Raw genomic sequence first — 22,918 nt, forward strand, 5'->3', positions numbered from 1 at the left:
TGAGCGGTTCATCTGTTTGCTAAATTTTGCTGTATTGTAACTTAACGTTTGTCTCATTACTACAAGGTCCTTCATCTTTAGCTTTCAATAAGGGAACAATATCACGCGATTAAATATTCGATGAAAGAGATAAAAATAATTCGAATTGCAAGGCAATAATGTTATCCATTGGTGGAAATATTTTGTAAAAATTGCGAAAAATTCAGGACAAATTTGCATGATTATTAAATTAACATGATTAAAAAGACATTTAAAAAATATTGAAATGATGTAAAATTTAGTTTTGTGCAATAATATTTGTGGCAATTGCCGTGGAAAAATGCCAAAACTCAGCTTATTTTTTTTAATTATTAAGATTAAAAATTAAGATTCGAAATTAAAATTTCAAACAAGATCGTTTCAAGGTGCACATTCCTAATGCCCAATGTGTATACATACCAAATTTGTTGGTCGTAGGCCAAACAGTCTCTGGCCTGTAAAGACAAACACGCACATGCACGCATGCACATAAATTACTGCTCGAACATGTAAGCATAAACACAAACTCGCATTGATCTTTATTACCAGTAGAGATTGTTTAATTCTGTCCCTGTGTTTTGGTTTACTCTGTTTAATTTTGCCATTATTCTTTCATTCTCAAAGCTTAATTTTGTAATCAATCATTTATTTACTGAATACAAATATTTCATCGCTATAAAATCGTTTGGCATTTGACACGGTTAATAAATAAGGATAATAATGAAAACATAATGAACAGATAACATAATGAAAAGAAAGGATAAACATTTGTTTTGGAAGAGTATATTTTAACCTTAAAAAAATCTTTTGTTCTATTATTCATTTTGAAATAACTGCCATATCTCGAAATAATTTCATTTGCGAATTTTCTATTGACTCCGAATTTCATTAGAAAATATTTATGAAATTCAATCACCGTAAGTTCAGTGAATTCTACTTTCAGATAGAAATGTTATTAAATCTAAATTGGCTCTGTTTGCATATTTTTACGATAGTATACAATACGATTACGAAATTGTTTGCATATTTTATAGAAACCGATTCTTTATTTAGCAGAAAAATGTTACACATTTTTTTTTTATTTTGAAAAGCTTTAATTGAAATTGATTTGTATTTAATTATTATTATTGTAAAATGTTAGCCTTTTAATGAAATGCCAATAGAATCTATATATGAAAAACAATATTTATTTGCATGTTCTTTCTAGATTAAAAAGCGACATAAGACAAATTTACGTGCGATTTCTTGTAAAATGATCCATGTTATCTTAAGAATATTTAAAACTATTGAAATCTTCGAACTGACCTATCGAAAAAAAGTTATGAGCTTAATATTATAATAGTAGTAGCAGTACTGTTACAATAAATGTAATATAATGTAATAAATGTAATGATTGTGTTAATTATCAGTGATTATTCAAAATTCTTTAATGGATAAAGTTAAGCTGAAATACATTTACTAAAGTTGATTACAATAGTAATTGCAATTTTTATGATCCGAAACAAAAATAATAACGCATATACAGTGTCTCAAAAGTGATGGGACACTTGTGCTTTACAAAAGGAAACTGTAATAAAATAAATAAATAAACATGTACAAAAAATTTTTGAGTGTGCTTCATATTTAAAGTTAGTAACAATTATTACATAACATACATTTTATCAAAATATTAATTTAATAAAAATACAATTGTTTAGAACGGAGCAATAAATAGCTCACATAAGTGATGGGACACTTACTTTTCCATCAAATATTTATCCAAAAATTTTACTTTTTAAAAGGTTCTAATATTTTGTTGGATTTCCTTTTACTTTTAAAACATGATTTAATCTTCTTGGAGTGGATTCGACTAATTTTTTTGTGATTTCTGGAGTAATTTTATCCCATTCTTCTTGAAGCACCGATTTTAATTGTTGTTTTGAAGAAATGGTGGGTTTGCGAATTCTTGATTCCAATTCTTGCCAAATATTCTCTATTAGATTTAAGTCTGGAGATTGTGGTGGTGTTTTTATTATCTCAGGACAGTTATACAGCAGCCAGAGTCTAACGTTCAAAGTAGTGTGCTTGGGGTGATTGCCCTGGTAGAATTTAAAATCGTTATGAAGGTTCAATTTTTGTGCTGAAGATTTCAAATTTTGCTTTAAAATGTCAATATACTTGTACTGATCCATTATACTGTCAATAAAAAAAAGATTACCAACTCCAGTTGACGATATAAGCCCCATACCATAACTCCTCCTCCACCATGTTTTACTGTTGGCACCAAGTTCTGTTTGCGAAATTCTTCCCTGGGTTTTCTCCACACCAAGATTCTACAGTCAGAACCAAATATATTAAATTTACTCTCATCAGCAAATATAACTTTATTCCAGTAATCAGAATTCTTATTTATGTTGGATTTTGCGAAAGCTAGTCTGAGTTTCTATTCTTTTCACTTACAAAGAATTTTTTCGTGGCTACTCTACCGTGATATCCAGCAGATCGAATTACCCTTCTAATAGTCTCAGGATTAACAATTATTCCATATAATGCTTGTAAATCAGCAGCAACTTTAAGAGCACTCTTTCTTGGATTTTTTTTTAATATTTCGAACGATAATTCGCTTTATTCCATTGGATCGCTTTGATGGTCGGCCAGGTTTTCTTTTATCCTGAATAATATGATTCTTTTTATATCGTTTAATGATATTGAAAACTGTTAAATAACTCAAGTTAACTGTTTCAGTAGTTTTTATAATAAATTTTCCACGTTCAATATGCAAATTAATAACTAATTTTCGAATTTCAGGCGAAGTTTCTTTTCGTTTAGTATTCATGGCTGCACTGAGCTAAAAAACACAAAAATTCCAAAACAAACTGGAGAGAAATACTGCAGACGATTTTATAAATTATTCCCAATTGCTTTTGAGTAAAAATAAAACCACCAAAAATATTTTTATTGCTTATTTCAGATGATTTTTGTTGCATATCTAATGGTGTGCTATCACTTATGTGAGCTATTTTTTGCTCCGTTCTAAACAATTGTATTTTTATTAAATTAATATTTTAATATTTTGACAAAATGTATGTTATGTAATAATTGTTACTAAATTTAAGTGTGAAACACAACCACAAAAAATTTGCACATGTTTTTTTTAATTTATTTTATTACAATTTCTTTTTGTAAAGCACAAGTGTCCCATCACTTTTGTGAGACACTATATAAATATCTAATTTTAACCGAATACAATAATCGATATCAAGCTTTCAGTTATATTGCATTTTATCTACACATATATTCGAATCTAGCAATAGCAAAGCATTGTCGGATTCATCTGATAGAATATAAAATTTATTAAAACTTGAAATTTTATTTTATTTGCTATGTCGCGAGCTTGATATACAGTACACTCCCGATTATCTGCGGAATTGGGTGGCGCGGCCGCCGCGGATAACAAAAATCGCGGATAATCCGAAAAAAGCTAAAAACGGGTATAGCAAAAGAGAAAACAGTCATTCGAACTTTGAAAAATCGTTTTATGTATAATAAAACGTAAAACAAACTGCAGGAAATGTTTAACTAACGCTTAATATTTTAGTATATCACTCAAAACTAACCTAAAATGCATTTTGTTAATGAAAACAGAAAAGTGCTTTGTACTTACGAGAGGCGTCAAGGATGCACAGAAAAATTAATATATATGTATTGCTTTGGAAGCATTTTCTCTTTGCTTGGAAACAAAAAAAAACTTAGTGCGGCAAGCGCGGATAGTCCGCTACGCCGATAACCCGCCCGCGGATAATCGGGAGTCTACTGTATTTGTTTTAGAATGCTCATTAGTGCGTTGTATGTTAAATGAGGGCTCATGATTTAAAATTGAATGCTATATTTTTAGTTACAATGTATGATTTAAAGGTTAATTACATGAGAGGGATTTAGTCTTAGTTGTACTGAAGTCTGTTTAAAATTGCACGAGGGCTATTTTGTGAGGTTCTCGTAATTTGGAGCCATGATCAGATGAATAGGATGACATCTAAGCCAGCTGGTGATCAATTGGAAGGATATTTAATCTTCAACGGATTTAACATGCACCAGGCTCATGTACAGGGCTGATATTTTTTTAGAATCATGGTCTTGATGTCATCCTATTACGATATCAAGACAAAAACAAAGTTTGTTGGTTACTTTAAGTAGTTGAAATATTTTTATAATCCCAATGAAAGTAATTTGAAGTTTCTAACTCGGAGCCCGGCTAGTGTGAGAATTCCAGAATCTCAAAATCCGTGGAAATTTTTTTTAGTGTACGAACGGAATTTTTCCTTCTATATAAGCAGTCTGTCATGAATTACATTTACCTCAAAATTACAGCTATATATCCGATGTAAGTCTTTGTCTGACGGGGCGATTTAGAGTGAGGCCGGACTCGTAAAATTAAATATTATCCTAAGCAATTTTATTATTTATTCAGTTTTTTTAAAATTTTTGTAGAGTGTGTGTGTTTTATATTAAAATTGTTGTAAGAGATGCCCATTCATTCAGTCTTAAAGTCTGATTAAGGGCAACTAACTGGCTAATAGGATTTTGGAGAACTTGGTAGCGATACACCTATGCCAAGACTCAATACAGTGTTACGTTAGGGTAAAAGTAATAAACTGGTGATTTTGAATAATCGCCGAATCAATCAAATGAACGGTACCATATATATGTATTATATAAAAAGTAAAGATGAGTAACTTGAAAAGATTTGTAAAAAATTTCATACCCTAAGTTAGGGAAAGTCCAGGTTGTTGATTGTTAATATATTCTGCCTAACTGTGATATAGAGCATGCATGGAGGCATAAAAACTGTCTGAGACAAAATTCTTGGAAAAAAGAGATGCCAAAAGTTATTTTCGAAATTTTTTTCGCATGCTCTGTAATAAACTTGTCATGCCAGAGAACGCCTTGCATGACTGATTTACAATTCTTAAGAAATATTTACTTGTGTAGCGAATTTAGCATCTTTCCGAATCTGTCGTGTGACTCTTGACAAGTTTTTTTTTGGCATGCATTAATAGTATCTTAAAATCAAATTTCTGTTTTAGGCAGGTGTTATTTAACTGACTGAAACCAAAATTTGGCCCCAAACTGCAATTGCAATCACAAAATCCCTTACCAAATTTGATATATTTAAGTCTCTGTGTTTTTGAATTATTACGTTTACATATTTCTGAATGTACAGATCTACAGACGTTCAATATTTTGTTGGATTTGGCTCAACATTTGACAGCTGTCTACTAGACGTTAAATTTGTGTATTGTATCTTATCTACCAAGCTCTGTTCGTTTTTAGCTATCATGTTTTCTTATATTCGGACAGACGGACTTCCTCTGAATAGATTTTACTCAAAATTTGGTGTAATAATAAAGTAATTATTAAGCCTAGATTTGCATCATGTCAAACACAAAAGAAACAAGAAAAGGATTAAAAAGAAAGTTTATATCGCTTGTCTTTTGTATTTATTGGTCTCCATATAACGCGGTACGAATGTTGTGATTTGTACTAATTCTGAGTTTCTTATAGCGGGGTTTCCATACAACGCGGTAGACGGTTTCCATAAAACGCGCTACGAATTATCCTGGTTTGTACGGTTAAATTCGAGTTTCTTATAGCGCGGTTTCCATATAACGCGGTACGAATGATGTAATTTGTACTAATTCTGAGTTTCTTATAGCGCGGTTTCCATAGAACGCGGTAGACGGTTTCCATAGAACGCGCTACGAATTATCCTGGTTTGTACGGTTAAATTCGAGTTTCTTATAGCGCGGTTTCCATATAACGCGGTACGAATGATGTAATTTGTACTAATTCTGAGTTTCTTATAGCGCGGTTTCCATAGAACGCGCTACGAATTAGCCTGGTTTGTACGGTTAAATTCGAGTTTCTTATAGCGCGGTTTCCATATAACGCGATACGAATGATGTAATTTGTACTAATTCTGAGTTTCTTATAGCGCGGTTTCCATAGAACGCGGTAGACGGTTTCCATAGAACGCGCTACGAATTAGCCTGGTTTGTACGGTTAAATTCGAGTTTTTTATAGCGCGGTTTCCATATAACGCAGTACTAATGATGTAATTTGTACTAATTCTGAGTTTCTTATAGCGCGGTTTCCATAGAACGCGCTACGAATTATCCTGGTTTGTACGGTTAAATCCGAGTTTCTTATAGCGCGGTTTCCATATAACGCGATACGAATGATGTAATTTGTACTAATTCTGAGTTTCTTATAGCGTGGTTTCCATAGAACGCGGTAGACGGTTTCCATAGAACGCGCTACGAATTAGCCTGGTTTGTACGGTTAAATTCGAGTTTTTTATAGCGCGGTTTCCATATAACGCAGTACGAATGATGTAATTTGTACTAATTCTGAGTTTCTTATAGCGCGGTTTCCATAGAACGCGGTAGACGGTTTCCATAGAACGCGCTACGAATTATCCTGGTTTGTACGGTTAAATCCGAGTTTCTTATAGCGCGGTTTCCATATAACGCGGTACGCACTCACCGCGTTATAGGAGGGTTGACTGTAAAAATGTATTTTTCGATCTCGTGAAGATCTGATGAGAAACATGGAGATTTGTCAAAATTTCAGACATATCTTTAAAAATATTTTAATATATAAAAATTATTTTGACACTATCTTTAAACTCAACAATTTATTTAAAATTTATTATTTACTTATTTTTTTTTTTTTTTTTTAATACGATGAAGAAGTTTTTTCCTCAGTTTACTTCCATTTCGATTTTACAGTATTTACAATTTTCAATTTGCTCATGCGATGATTTGTAGTTGATTGATGCCAATAAATTAATATTTTTCTGTCTTAATAAATAACAAAGTGTTATTTTAAATGTATGCATTTTCTAATAATAGTTTTAACATATAGAAAAAAAAAATATTTCGACAAACGAATTAGTCGGCAAAGATGGCTAGTGACAATGTAAACGAAATCCCTTTGTATATTATAATAAGGTAAATCGCAACTAATAAAAACGTTGAAATTCTGAACAAATTTTTGATTGTGCAAAATCGGTATCCAATTATAAGGCCTTTCCTATGATATATTAAATTTTAAATGAATTTGTTACTCAAAAATAAAGTAACAGATTATTCAATAAGATTAAGTTATAAAACTTTCATCTAGAATTTAATATCCGAAATTTTTTTTCTATACAAATTACCAGTTAAAATTTTGCGATATTTCTATCAATGATTTTTAATGTTAAAAGTCGCTTCTTTTGAATTTGAAATGGATAAAACCTCCTCCTTTCATTCGTAATCTTCTTTATTTAGACTTCTATTTATAAAAGAAATTGAAAAGAGAAATATGATACTCGGTTAGATTTTATCTAGTTTCTCTAATTTCTGTAATTTATTCTAATTTTATTAAAAAATTATCTGTCCTGAATCGATTGATCTGCTATTCAAATAAGATTATTTTAAACATATGTTATGTAATATCATAATAGGAAATTCTTATGTTCTCAAAAATAAAAAAATCTTTTAGCAAGAAATGCCATTTCTTGAATCGTAATCTCTTATATTAAAAGTATAAGTGTATCTCTGTGCATTGACGCTCTGTCGGACAAGTCTTTGGATCACGTGAATTTCTTTTAATCTACATTTTTTACCACTTTTTAATTGTTAATTTCGCTTGTGTAAATTTGTGGGGATTTCTGTATCACTATCCACTATGTAATCTTGCCGGCAGGAATTTAGTATTTCTTTCCAAAACTCGAGAGAGCTAGGTCTACTTGTTCTTTTCTTTTTTGTATAAAATAAAGCTACCCTTGTTGTTAAAATGCCGTAGCGTTTCTTAAAGCTCTGCACATTTTAAGTGGAAGAATCAATCTATACCCCCTCAAATTCTTATGAGGAGAGTAAGAATTGCAGAAAAAGTTTAACTAAGAAAATTTTTATTTTTTGAAATTAAAGATTTAGTTTTTAATTAAAATTACAATTGGTTTTTCATAATTTCATCATTAAAACTTACCTGCATCAATTCATAAATCTAATTATTATTTTTCATAATTAATAATTAAATTATTCAAAATTAATTAAAAACACAAAAATTTAATTAGTTTTTTTTTTCTAAAAGTAGTCATTGTAAAACATAAGTACAGTGTCCTCACATCTACATTGTACTAATGCCACTGATTTTTTTTGAAGAATTTAGGTTCTATAGCACACTGGCTGGATCAACAAATTTAAATTTTTGATAAATTAACCATGTACTACTAGCGCCATTGATTTTTTAAAAAGAATTTAGGCTCTTCAAAAGCACACTAACTGGACCAATAAATTAAAATTTTTGTTAATTTAACATTTATTCACCTTGTACTAGTGCCACTAATTATTTTTTTGAAGAATTTAGGGTCTTCGATAGCACAGTGGCTGGACCAACAAATTAAAATATTGTGTTAAATTAACATAAATTAATTTTCACAATTGTTAGCTTACTTAATTTATATAATTAATTTTACAACATGAAACAAATTTTTAGGTAGAAAAGCTGACTGTAAAATTATGCTACTTAGATTGCATGTTTCTTCTAATAATATAAAATTTTTTAACTCATTGTATTTTTCCCCTTCACTATAGAAATAGAGTAAATCATGATTATTTACTATGCACATAGTTAAAATGATTATAATATTATATTAGTTTTAATAAAGGAATTAAAAACCGTTTAAGCATATATTTTTTAACATTTTTTTGTTGATGTTACTGTTTATTAAGTTTGTACTTTGATACAAAAAAATCAAATAAGTTTGCTGCGAAAATAAAAACAATTCGGAAAGGAAATTCGTATGAATTTTGAAAAGCATAATATGTTTCCATTCGCCTTTATTTCCCCAACCCTTTTTTTTTTTTTTTTAATTTTTTATTTTGAAATAGACGAAATAAAATGCCTAAGTATTTTTCAATAAATAAATAAATAAAAAACTTTAGCATTACAGTTTCAACGTCGTGTACACCACTAATTCTATATTACCTAGTGTGTAGATAAATAATATTTTTCTCTTTAGTTTTAAATAATTTAATAATTTATTAATAAAACTATTTATTTATTGCACTTTTTACTGCACGAATTATTTTTTCAAAAATTTTAATGGGAAATTTGTTGTTTTTAAACATTTTCCTTTTATTAATGAAGCTCAAAGTAAATAATAATATTTTTTTCTTATATTTCTTATACTCGTTTATCTCGTTTACGCAGATAAAAAAAAATCGCGTGACTTAAATTTTACAATTAGTGCATCATAAATAGTTACTTAATGTTATTACATTCCTTATTATTTAGTTGTAACATTCATTCGTCATGACAAAACATTTCTATTAAATTATTTATATAATAAAAATTCACGTGAATTTTAATAAGCATAGCATATTTCCATCCACCTCTCTCTCTCCCCCCCCCTCTAATTTTTCTTTTTTTATTTCGAAAATAGACGGGAAAAAATTTCTGAAGTATTTTCAACAAATATAAGGAACAAAGTCTTTCTTGCATTGCAATTTCAATTGAAATCGGTGTCGTGTCCAATACTAATCCTACATTACACAGTGATGTACAGTTAGATAATTAATACTTTTTCTCTTTAGTTTTAAATAATTTAATGCTTTATTAATAAAAAAAGGTATGTATCGCATTTTTCACTTGAAGAATTGTTCCTTTAAAAATTTTTAATAGAAAATTTGCTAGGTTGTTTAAAGATTTTTTTAGCTTTTATTAAAGAATTTCAAAATAAATTTAGTACTACTTTTTCTCATATTCATTTATCTCCGTTACACAGATTTAAAATAAAATCGCGTGAACTTAAATTTTACAATTAGTGCATCATAAATGGTTACTTAATGTTATTACATTCTTATTATTTAGTTATAACATTCATTCGTTATATTAATAACTGAAAACATGTATGGATTTAAAAATATATCTCGCTATATGTATCATAAATATTTATTTTTAGTTCAGCGGTTTTGTTTTCTTTATTATTGATATTCTTTTTATTATTAAAACATTGTCTCATAAATTTATTTATGTAATAAGAAAAAAAAACCCATTGTACACGTCCAATATATAATTATTTTTAAATTAAAAAACGTCTTTCAGATTTTACATAATTATCAATTTACATATGAATTAAACAAAGTTTTGATCATGAACTCTATAACATATTACAACATAATTTTCACCTTTTCTTTTCAATTACTTATTAATAATGGAATCAACCCTACCTGGGAGGTAAGAACTTCGATTTGTCCCTGGTCGTTTCCGATAGTTTCGAACAGTTCCCTGACTCCGGCAAGTTTCGATTTAGCCCTCTCGGCTCTGCTTTATAAGGGAACCGCGACAACCAATGCCTGACTTTCGCGTGGGTTGATGGATGGGGTTCGCGATATTTTGCTTTTGGTGTTTTTTGTTCTGCACAGCTCTCTGCCCCTTTAAACGTGAATTCGATGTTTCCGTATGAAATATAAATACCTATGAATGCGTTGACTTATTTTTTCGTCGTTAATCTTGATACTCTAACCCTTTTGGTTCTTGTCTATCTGTCTCCTGTAGATTTGGATGCAATATAAATAAATGTGATTGTGTTGATTTCCTTTTTATCTTTAAATCTTGATATTCTAACCCCGACCATACCTCGCCAAAATAAAAAAAAAAATTTATTTGTGATCTTTGCTTCGATCTGCATATTTGCGATTAAAAAAATTTTTTTATACTTGTTCATCGTATACTAATAAAAATGTTTACTTTTAAACAAACAATCTTTAATGTATTTTCTAATTCAATATCATTAATATGTCAAGATCTTATAATAAATTTTTTCAGAGAATAAGTTTTACACATATTTAAAAGAGAAAGTTCCAAATAAGTATTTTAGTTCTCCGTTTTAAATAACATTCTTTATAATAGTTTACGACTAAATACTATGTATTCGGCAGTATATAAAATCTTCAACGATTAATTTTATTTTGTTAAAGAGCTGATAGTTTCTTTTGGGGGAAAAAAATAAATTGAAATAGCTAATTTATTCTTCATTAGTTCAAATACTGCACTTCAAAGGAATATTTTTATATCTTTTATTAGTATAAAAATTAAAATTAATTAAGTTTCATGAAATTAATAAATATTTACAAATTAAACACGCACGCACGCACACACACACACACACACACACACACACAGCCGTATTTAAAAATGAGCTCAATGCAATTCAATGCAATAACATTTCAACATCGCCCCTTTCTGAAATGAAGTCTTTATTTTGAATAAAGCTAAATTTCAAAACAAAATTATAAAAAATATACCTTACAATACAGTCTACGCAACCTGAAAAAAAAGCCGAATATTTTTATCACGATCATTAGCAATGGGGAAAATAATTAGAAGGAATTATTAGCAGCATCAATGGAGAAAGACTTGAATTTCGTTTCAAGAGTAAAATATATGGCACTTCAATTTTTGTTAAAAAAAATTAAAGTATTTTTATTCTTCAAATTTCGATAAAATTATGTTATTTTAGAAGCGTCTTCATTCTTCTCACTTCGTTAGGCATTTCCTAATTCTTATGCCAATAGCTCCATACATCTAATCTTTCTATAATCTGTAGAGCTCCAACAAATACACGTAACGCGCGCGCAACACACACACACACACACACACACACACACACACACACACACGCACACACACACGCACACGCACACACACACACACACACACAGACAGACAGAACAGATACACATTCTTTTTTATTAGTAGTAGAGAGATATTTAAGGTTAATATTTAATATGGCTGAAAGTTTCAATTCAATGGATCAAGTTATTGCAATAAATTGTTTTGAGTGCAAATTAAAAAGTATATAAACCACGAAAAAAAAGCGGAAGTTAAAATCCATTTCCAAAAGTCTAAAGAAGACGATTTTTTAAAAATCGATTTTAACACTGGCAAAAGCCCGCGATCATATGATTTAAAGGAGAGATGGAATTATTTGAATTTTATCACAGCAATAAAAACGTTGTTACAGATATTGCATATCAGATTTAATTTTAAAATGTTTTGAAATTAGATAAAACATTGTATTGATATCTCTAAAAAAATAATTTTTGAGTTTTAAAATAATGTAAAATTCTTTTTGTGAAATAACATCTGAAAAACATATAAAAAAAACTGCGTAGTTTTCAATTAGATTTTAATTAAATGTTTGAAGATTAATTTTGTACATTTCTCTTGTCTCGAAAGAGCGCGTGTATCAAATCTTATTAAGTTCGCAGAAAAATATTAAGTTTTGTGCAAAAGATATACAAACAAGCCCTTATCTAATAATACTATTCGACACAATGACGATGCGCATATAAATAAATACATATTTTAAAATATATGCTTTATTTCCAATGTAAAAGTGCTTTTAAATATACGCAGAATACAGAAAATCCTCTTATCATCTGCTTCTTTATTTTAACTAAAATGTGAATACGAGATTGTGCCAAACGATTTTTCAAAAACACTGGAAATTTATTTTCTCACTTTTAAGTTAATTACAATTTTCAAAGAATGGTACAAAATTTAATTAAAACAGTGACAACTTTTAGACAAATAAAGTGATTTAAATTATTTCTAGTATTTTCATTTACTGAAAAGGGCAACATTAAAGATAATCTTTTCTCTACATGAAAACATTATTTTTTAATGAATTAAAAAAAATATATTGAATTATTACTATAAATGTTCATTAAAACTTTCTTTATTTTTCTAAGTATCTGTGAATAAAATTTGAAAAGAATTAATGAAGTGAAGCAAGCGAATTATTCGTGTGTTTCGTTATTATTTATTTAGATTAAAAATTAATTTTAAATTACCTAAAATATGATTAAGTCACGGAGATCACACAGCTGTAGAATATTTCAGCTCTTGCATGTCAGGATATGAGTGAAAATTTCCTAACGAAACTTCACCAATGCTACTATAAAAAAATCGTCTGATAGATGTATGATTAAGGGTGTGCAACACATTTAATAATAGATGACGACGATGTATTCCACAAGAAAACATAAATAACAAAACATGACGAAATATTCATAAAAACAACGCTTGCAGAAATCAACAACAAACAGAAAAACAGCAAATCGTTATTAAACAACCGAAACATCACAGTAACGCTCAGGGTATAGTTAGAGAGCTCGCTCTGCGATCATCACTCCAAAAAGATAATTAATAACCGTTTGAAAATATGGTTTGTGGTTCCTATGGCCCAATGCGTTATTACCCACGAACGACAGAGAACTTGGAGCAAAGCGAGATGATTTGCTTTGAAGTGGTTGAGTTCTGAAAGGGAACTGATGTAGAAACAGATTGTATTCTCATGTCAACGCTTCGCCTTTTACGGTTTCTCAACAGTCTTCTTATATTTTTAGAGCCTTCATTTTGTTACCATGGATGCTGGATTTTCATTCATCAGCATTATTAAAACATATTTGTAGATTGAGACAAATACATAGCGCGGGAAAACAATATTATAAATTCGTAACATTGGAAACATGTATATGAAACTGTGTAAACGTTGCCGATATTTGTTTTTGAGGTATATCGGTTCAGTTTTGATAGTTTGTTACTTTTTTAAGATCGATAAATACGTTAAAAAGTCGGTTTTTTTTTTTTTTTTTTTTTTTTTTTGCGCGCGCGAAATTATGAATTTTTTTAAAATTTAATATTTTTAATGTTTGAACAGGTTTCTTTATGAAATCGTTAGAATTTTGTTTTTAAGTCTCTTTTTTAAAAAGATTAACATCTCATTTAGATATATTTTAATGCTATTTTTCATCTTTAGGTGATATTTTTTTAAATTCTAATCTTTGGTTGAATTTTGAACATTATGAATTAAAATCTAAAGCATGCTTTTTTGTTCAAATTTGGTATAATAGTTTTTTAATATGTTCTGCAGTTCTTGAACTAGATAATAAGTAATCTATTCATTTAGAAATATAATTGTTTTAATATAATGCGAAAAAAAATACGAAATTTATCACTCGAACCCCAATATTTAAAGAATGAATTGAAATACAGTTTATTTTTTCATTCAGAAACTAGATAATACATTTTTTCGTTCAGAAACTAGATAATACATTTTTTAATCTATCTGCAAAACTTTAAGCAAATCATTTGATAAACCTCTAAATTAGAAGATTTTTGCTTTATGTCCCCTTTTTAGCAAAAAAAAAAAAAAAAAAAAAAAAAAAAAATGCCATTTAACTGGTATATTTTGGATTCATAGATGTTTTTTCAATCCTTTTTATACAAATATTTAAAAAAAAAAATAACTACTTCCGAACGTATTTCAAAAAATTTACCTCGAGCATAATCTCGTACCTTAATTAAATGTAATGTTTTTTAAAAAAATCAAAATATCATTTTTAATTTCTTTAAGGAAAACGATTTCAGTTGAATTCTAATTGCCTGAAATATTAGCATAAGCAAAAGAGACTCTGTTTGACTTAAATTTTGTGAAAAATATTCGCTTGTCGCTTTTTTTAAGCAAACGATATAAATGAAAAAAAGTTAAAATCTTATAAAACAATAATTTTTATTTTTTTAATTAAATTTTATCTAGTTAATTAAATCAATTATTAAACTTTGTTTGCTCTTATATTGGATTTTATTCCCCGCCTACAATAGCTCAATCTTGAAGTGGAGTTTTAAGTACAAAACAAACATTTAAAGAAGACGCTTAATGCAAGAAAATTAAACTAATGCAGGGAAAAAAAAAATCCTCATTTTTATGTGAATTCTTCATGGATTTTGCCATTTTCAATTGTGTTTTTGAACAGCCCCCCCCCCCCTTCTCTTTTTGAAATATGTCGTTAAATTTGTTCTCTTTCTCTGTTTTGTCAAGTATTTTCTGTTATTTTTTATATTGTTGAAGAAAAAATATGTCTTCATTTTGTTTCTTTTTTTAAAAAAAATGATTAAACATACTGCATTAAACTCTTTTTAGATTTAAAAAAAAAAAATCACTTTTTGTACGTCTTGTAGCTACGGGAACCTTGAAAATTGTTGTTTACCAATTGTTTAATGTTGGTCCGACCTATAAAATTGCTACTGTAATATTGACCTGTGTTAGTTCAGTCCCAGATCAATAAGTCGAAGGAAAAGTTAGAGGAAAATCAATGAAAGTTTTTCTAAAAAAAGCAAAACTAAAACTGACAATGTAATATTCCCTAGCCTTGTTTTTGTGAAAAAGGACTCATGTACAGGGAGATTACTAGTTAAGTTCGCAGGGATTCTGGAATAAAGTTAAAGAAGAAAGACCCTGCGAATGAAGATTATATATATATATATATATATATATATATATATATATATATATATATATATATATATATATAGGCTGATTGGTAAAGTCAATTTTGAATTAAAGGGCTGATTTTAAGCCCTTTAAATTCAAAACGATATCTCGTATAGACAGGGAAATAAGCTATAAGTTGTGTAGTTATGGTAAAGTGACTATGCTAAATTTATTGAAATAGGTTATAGCGCTTTTAGTGGTGAAATAAGTTACAAAAAATAATTTAAATAATACAGAACATCAGCCAAAAAGTCCAGTTAGAAAAATGTACGTTATGACATAATGAAAGCGAGGAAAAAGTTTCATGGACTTGTTTGTAAAACTAATGGAGATATTTCCTATTAAAGTTATAAACGATCCGTGACACTTGAAAAAGGGTTCGTTCAAAAAATGAAAAATGTATTCCCCGCTATTTTTATTTATTATTTGTACATAGTATTTTATCCGAGTTAAGCAACGGCCAAATGAAATTTAAGCAACAATGAAAGTTTAAAAAAAATATATTTGAAAAGTGCATTCAAGTTCGGGGGAAGGGATGCCAGAGAACACATTTTTCAATATTTCGATGAACTCTTTTGTAATGAAAGGACCTTTAAATTTAAAATGGCGTTTCGTAAAACCAAAAAGAAACATGCAGTGTGTCTCAAAAACCTTGACCCGGCTTTTATTCCTGAAATATTGATCGTAGACATATACTGTAAATTACAAAATTGCGTAAGAAAAAGGTGCAAATTGCTATGAAGTCAATTAAAGTTTTCAGGGGATTAAACTTCATAAAATACAAAATTTAAATTTTTATACGAACCCCGTACAAAAAAATTCCCAATGAGTAAAATGGGCCGCATTCTCTAAAAAGGTCATGTACGAAATTTCAGCATTTTATCAGAAAGAGTCTCAAAGATATGAAGCTACATAAATGCTGACTTAAATCACTTTTCGATGCCTGGATATGAATTCACAAAGAGAAAAAAAATCATGTCGGATGTTCGTGTTTTAGGGGTTGTACACAAATTAACAAAGAAAGTAATGATTGAATAATTAAATAATAATTTTACTATTGGTTCAAAAGTATTAAAAATGTGTAGAAATAATAACTTAAAGGAAAGATTACTTTAATGAAAGATTACATAAGATTTTTTACAAGTTCACTAACTGTGCTAGTTTTAAGTTAGATTCTGTAATTCATGATATAAAATTTTAAAGTATTTTTCAGGAAACATAGATTTTAAAATTTGTGTTTAAAACTAAAGATATGAAGCATATTTTATTTTCTTATGATGCATTCCTGCTTCGCGTCATCTGCACTGAAGCTGCAAACATTTGCATTTTAATTTGTAATTGATCCTTCTCCAACTTTGTTTTAACATATGTTTGTGAGTTTTCATGATAAAATTCTGACATTTTGTACATGACCTTATTAGAGGATGGGGCACATTTTATTCACTGGGAATTTTTTGTACAGAGTCCGTATAAAAATTTAAATTTTGTATTTTTTGAAGTTTAATTCCCTGAAAATTTTAATCGATTTCATGACATTTTGAACCTTTTTTTACGACTTTGTAATTTACAGTATATGTCTACGATCAATATTTAAGTTATAAAAGCCGTGGTCAAGGTTTTTGAGACACCCTGTATTCTTATAATAAAGTGACTAAACTGACTTTATTGAGACAGGTTGCAGCGCCCCTTGTAGTAAAATAAGGAAATTACAAAAAAATACTCAAAAAATAAAGATCACCCAAAAAGTCCAATTAGAAAAATGTGCGCATACCGTAATAAAAGCATAGGAAAAAGTTTTCATAGAGATATCTGTGACATTGGCGGAAATATTTTCGATTAAAATTACTAAATTTTCTTAGTTACTTTTCGATTAGCCGGGCGCGAGAGAAAAGTGACCAAATAATTGAAACCTGTTCCCACAAAAAACGTCTCCAAAATTTGTCGCGTTAAGTCTTGGCGACGTTTTTTTTGGCGTAGATTTAAATTATTTGACGACTATTTTGCTTTGTATATATATATATATATATATATATATATGGCTCAGAAATCGCTGTTGTTACTTATTTCAAATGGCAACAGTGTAAATGTAAACAAATGTTGTACACGAACCTTTTTTATTGAAATTTTTTGCTGCTGCACTTTATTTAACGCTTTGTTTAACAAATTAATGAAGCTATAAAATATTATAAAAAATGCTGGGAAGAAAGTCAGTCGGAAATTCAATCAGAAAAAAGAAGATGCGGAAAAAAATCAAAATGATAGAAATGGTTACTTAAACAGAGGTTTTAATCGAACATGCAAATAGGCTTAACACGTTAACTCACCTGTGACTTACACGTATTATCTAATTGTACCGAATCATTTATCTAATTAGATGACCCCTTAGATAGATGGACCGAATGTCAGGTTTGAGTCGTGGCTATGAGCAGGTTTACCATCACAAGATAGGTAATCGCTATGACTTGTCTGAAGGAATCATTGCTCATATTTTCCAAAACTATTGTCCTGCAAAAATTATTTTTGCTTTATTTTATAGCTCAAAATATGACCCTTTAAATCTTATCAGTTTCATTTCCGTACAATTCATTTCTTCGTTTCAATAATTTTTTTAAAAATTGTAATTTGATACATAATCTGTAAAAATATTTTCAATGTTGCGTTGAAATTCAAACTCATCCATCAGAACATTCAATTCGTGTAATTTTGTTATTGTTAAATTAAAAATAATTGCTTTCTCCGGATAATAACTAAATGCATAGGCCGGGATAGCCTGGTTGGTAGAGCGTTGGATTCGCGTCCCTTAGGTTGCGAGTTCGAGCCCCGCCGGTCGAAGATTCCCGCGTGCTTGGTGGCTGACGCGCGTATAAATCTGTCTTGGTCACAAAGTCCTCCATGTCGAGAGTAATACCACTGAGGTTACTGTTCAGGGGTGATCGTTCTCTGATTCAGGTCTAAATTGCGATCTGTGGATGAGTGAATGAAGTCCGCTCCATAAAAAGGGTTGTGACGTCTGTGTAGCTAAGTCGTTCTCTTGGCCCTAGATGGCGCTACCATAAAAACAAGAGACGCTTCCCCACCGACTTAAAATCGCTGTCTTCGTAACAGCGGGCTTGTCCATGGCAAGTGCCATAAGAAACAACAACTAAATGCATTCCATGTTAATAGATTAAAATCCCAAAATGTCAATAAATCATCTGAATAAGCTGGTCGCCAAAGTCGGTTAATTCATATAGATTCAACTGATTTATTAGAATGAAGCAATGAGAAATTTATATATAGAATGCCGAAACGATATAATTTGGCATTTATTTATGGGGAACACCTGTGTGATTTATCGTCATTTATATTGCATTTTTTTCTTGCAGGCAGGTACGTGGGAAGTCGCCCTATCAAACTGAGGAAGAGCACGTGGAGAGATCGGAATATCGATATCGTGAAGAAGAAGCAGAGAGAAAAAGAAAAGCTTGGCCTCTTGTAAAACGGAGCTCATTCTCATAATAGGTAAGCGATGAGAAATTTGTATATACTGTCCATTTTAGGATTCTGAAACCTTCCACGCTTTTGCGCATGCGCTTATATGAGTTTATTTAGTCAAAATAGGAATAAAAGGAAAGATGAAAGAAGGAGATGTTCACATTTAACAGTAAGAGGAATTTGGGTTATGCGCGGACTTAGGAGACGTGAAAACAGCGATAACTCATATATTTTGGGAAAAAGATATTAATTCGCAATAAAACACTTTATAGCAATTTTTATTTACTGTACGAGAACTAAATATTAAATTATGATGAAGGGGGGGGGGTGAAAGATTTTTGCTCTTAAAACTTGGGAAGTCACTTTTTTTTACAAAATAATAAAAAATTTTTATGCTAAAACATTTATTTATTTGCTATTGAATTTTTTAATAACATTTTGAGATTAAAAACGGTAGATAATCTCAATTACATTTAATGATATTATATAAAATATTCTTCGTGCCACTTTTGAAAGCTTTTTTCTCTCTTAAATCAGCCTTATAAGCAATTAATACGCAATTTTGAATTAAGGTGGGTTTACACTCAGCCATTTATAAGATTCCAGTAAGTCACGCCTGCGCTGAAAGAGCGGACAGTAGTAAGATCTTGTCTCCACGGAACAAATACTTGCTACTGTACAGTTTCTGCGCATATGTGGGCTTACTGGATGGATTATAGCTAGCTATGTGCAAAATCACCTTTCAAATAGTGCAATCAGAAACAGCACGGCACTCACATATACAAGTAAGGGAAAAGAAAGAAGGGGAAAAAAAAAAGAAGCTTGAACCAGAAAGTACTTAATGAGGCAGAAATCAAAGTTAAAGAATGACATTTTATCTCTTAATTTCTCGAAACTCCAAAATGAATAGGGACAACAAAATACTTATTTACACCGCCTATCTGCGTCCAGTTTTAACTTACGCATGTCCGGTTTGGGGATACGCTGCTAAATCAAACCTAAGAATTATAGAAATTCAACAAAATAACCTTATTAGAAGATTCCTTAACTGCCATTGGTATATGCCAAACACTAACATGTATAAAGCACTTAACTACCCACCACTTAAAAAATTTATTAAAAAAATTGCAGAAAAATTCTTTAAAAATATTGACACTCATGATAATAAAGCAGTTCTCGATATTCCTAAATATACTCCTAATATTCGTATTAAAAGACGCCGTAATATTCTGATTTAGCCCCCCCCCCCCAATTTTTAGTTTTTCCATTTTATTTTATCTTAATTTTTTCATATCCTTATTAAATTGCTCGGCAGCGTTTTCCCAATCCATGTTGCACCTCCCTACACATCCTGACAGCCAATAGAAACCTTAGCTTCATCAAGCACCTCCCACCTCATCTCCTGCTAATACTATTTAAGCCAGTGCATCGGACTTTTTTGCGAACGAGCCTAGGAGCCTCAAAAAATCCCCATATCATTGGCATTGGAAGATGATCACGCCAAATATGGAAAGCCAGGCTCTCTGAAAGTTTGTTATCTACCGGAGATTAAGCCCCAACCCTAGGGGCTAGGCGCTCCGTTAAACATATAATTAAGTTAAAGAATGACGATGCATTTCGGAAATGCGCTCATCCTTCCTTGTCGCATCCCTTAGCGAGCTAGAATCATCTATAAGTGATAATCCGGGGATACTGAAGCGAACAGTAATAACATTTGAGAAAAATCGCATGATTTACTATCTGTTTTCAGACGCAGAAATCTTCCGCACTATTGCGTATGCGCCTGTTGGTTTTTGACTTAACAAAATATGTTTGAGAATGCAAGATAATGGACGAAGTGTTTATTTTTTAACACAGCATTCTGAAATATGACGCAGCTTTTAAATTAAAATGAATTCTCCAATTATGGAAAATAGAAACTGAAAACTAATATCGGAAAAGAATAAGGGGGGGGAGCGCTTAAAAGAGAACTTTAGAAACTTAACTTTTTTTATCATCCTTTTCTGGAGAAAAATTTTCCAAACGAAACAGGCAATGGATTATTAAATAAACAATACTTTCGCTATATTGTTATCATCCTTGGTGAAATGAAATTGCTATTATTTCAAAATACTGAATTTATTCTTCAGTCTCATTTTATTTTATTTTATTCAAGCAGACGATATTTCAAAATTTACGACAGTGAAGAGTGTTTTGTTCTTTTAATGCTATAAAAAGTATTCATAAAGAATCCCTGCTTGGAAGCCATTTTTAAAACTATGTTAATTTTCTAAAAATTGGATTTTTTAAAATTTAATCTAATTTTTTTAAATATATATTTACTATAAACTTTTCAGAAAAGAACTTGTGCTGTTTGTCTCTAAAGAAATCCAATGCACTTACTTAATTACTTGCTTAAAAATTCAATATGTCTTAAAAGTGATTGGTAATATTTAAAAATTATGAATTCCTGTTTTGGAACAAAAGCTATCCTACTTATAAATTCCGATTTCTTGCAGGCGAGACTCCATTTTTATTAGCATAAAACTAGTGAATTTAAATAAAAGTGCATAAAAATAGAACTGAAAACAAAGAAATAGCTTTGGACTTTAGAACTGGATGACAAAAATGAACAGAAGAAGAATGTTTTACACAGGACATATTCATAAAAAAAATGATTAAATGATTAAAAATGCAGTTCACAAAAGCAGAATAAATTGCTGAATATTGGGCAAATTAAATAAAATGCATTCTTTCGACAGTACTGAAATAAAAGTCAATAAACGGTGAGTGATATTTAATTTCCACCCTTGGGATTATTTTTTTAATACTTTTCTACATAAAATTGTGAATTATGATGCCAGATAAGTTGACACCTTTAAAGAAACGCGTGGGTTTGACGGACAAAGCAGACTTCTAAAATAGTACGAGTAAATTGTTTTTGACAGTTTGAAATTTAAAATTACTTTGCTGACAAACCATGATGGCCGATAAAGCTTCCTATACCAGATATCAAATATAAAATAATTATAACTATTGTTAAATCAGTAAACACCACTGTTATTCAATGAAAAAAAAAAAGATTGTCATCAAGGATAGCTAGTACTCTTAAAATTCAAATTATCCGAATCAATTTTAAGAGGAAATAAACGGGAATGGTCTTTCTGAAACAGTCTCGCATATTCTATAATTAAAATATTTTCACCCATTGCTTCTCATGAAATTTACGACCTTGGACAAGACAGTGAATTAAAAGAGTGCTTAAATTTTTATTTTCAGAGTTCCACTCTTTAGAGTTGTCTGCTCCATAGTGTAGTTAAGAAAATCGGTATTTGTGCATTAATTAATTGAGTGGCATTGGTGAACAATAGTTAAGAAGGACTGATCTTTGATGTTAATTTAGCGTATTATCTTTGCCGATTTTTTTGGGGTGATTTATCGCTGGCGTGCGGTTAATGCACAAGTACCAGAAAATAAAATAAGTATTTTGGCCGCCATTTTTCCGAACAATGGAAACCAAAATTTGACATAGAACTACAAGTATTGTCACAAGATCACATACCAAATGTTATTTATTTCAGGCTTTGCAGTTTTGAATTATCACGCTTAAATGCATGCAAAAATATAGATCGGAAGACCGCCAACCCCTTGACGGATTTGATTCCAAATTTAATGTAGGTTTATTTTTTAGATGCTGAATTTGTTTATCAAATTGTACCCATCTAGCGACTTTATGTTTTTTGGTTATCGTATTCATTTGTACTCGGACAGACGGAATGAACACATTCTTCTGAGTGGATTTAATTCAAAATTTGATAGATGTCTATAAATTTAGTGTAAAGACCATGTGCCAAATTTCATCCGTTTAGCTGAAAGTATTTTTGATTTATCGTGTTCACAGTCGGGCATAATTTCAAAACTGCGTTTTTTGGGACTCAGGGTGATCTAAAACGTGGGAATTAGATCAAATCTCGAGATCTTTTTTTTTTTTTTTGTTTTTTTTTGTTGTTGTTGTTGTTAAAAAATTTTTCACTTTATATACTTAGCATACTAGAAAATAAAACCAGATGCCTAAACTTT

General features: G+C 30.0%; 1 protein-coding gene across 1 annotated transcript in view; it reads left to right on the top strand.

The window, feature by feature from the left end:
• Positions 1-22,918, top strand: part of LOC129965683 (RNA-binding protein 42-like) — a 47,852-nt gene that overhangs the window by 12,248 nt on the left and 12,686 nt on the right. The window contains exon 5 of the mRNA XM_056079790.1: positions 18,751-18,886. Within this exon, the coding sequence (XP_055935765.1) occupies positions 18,751-18,863 (113 nt within the window). The 3' untranslated portion in view covers positions 18,864-18,886. The remainder of the gene's footprint in view (positions 1-18,750; positions 18,887-22,918) is intronic.

The sequence above is a fragment of the Argiope bruennichi genome, chromosome 1, assembly GCF_947563725.1.
Source record: "Argiope bruennichi chromosome 1, qqArgBrue1.1, whole genome shotgun sequence".
Classification (NCBI taxonomy): Eukaryota; Metazoa; Arthropoda; class Arachnida; order Araneae; family Araneidae; genus Argiope; species Argiope bruennichi.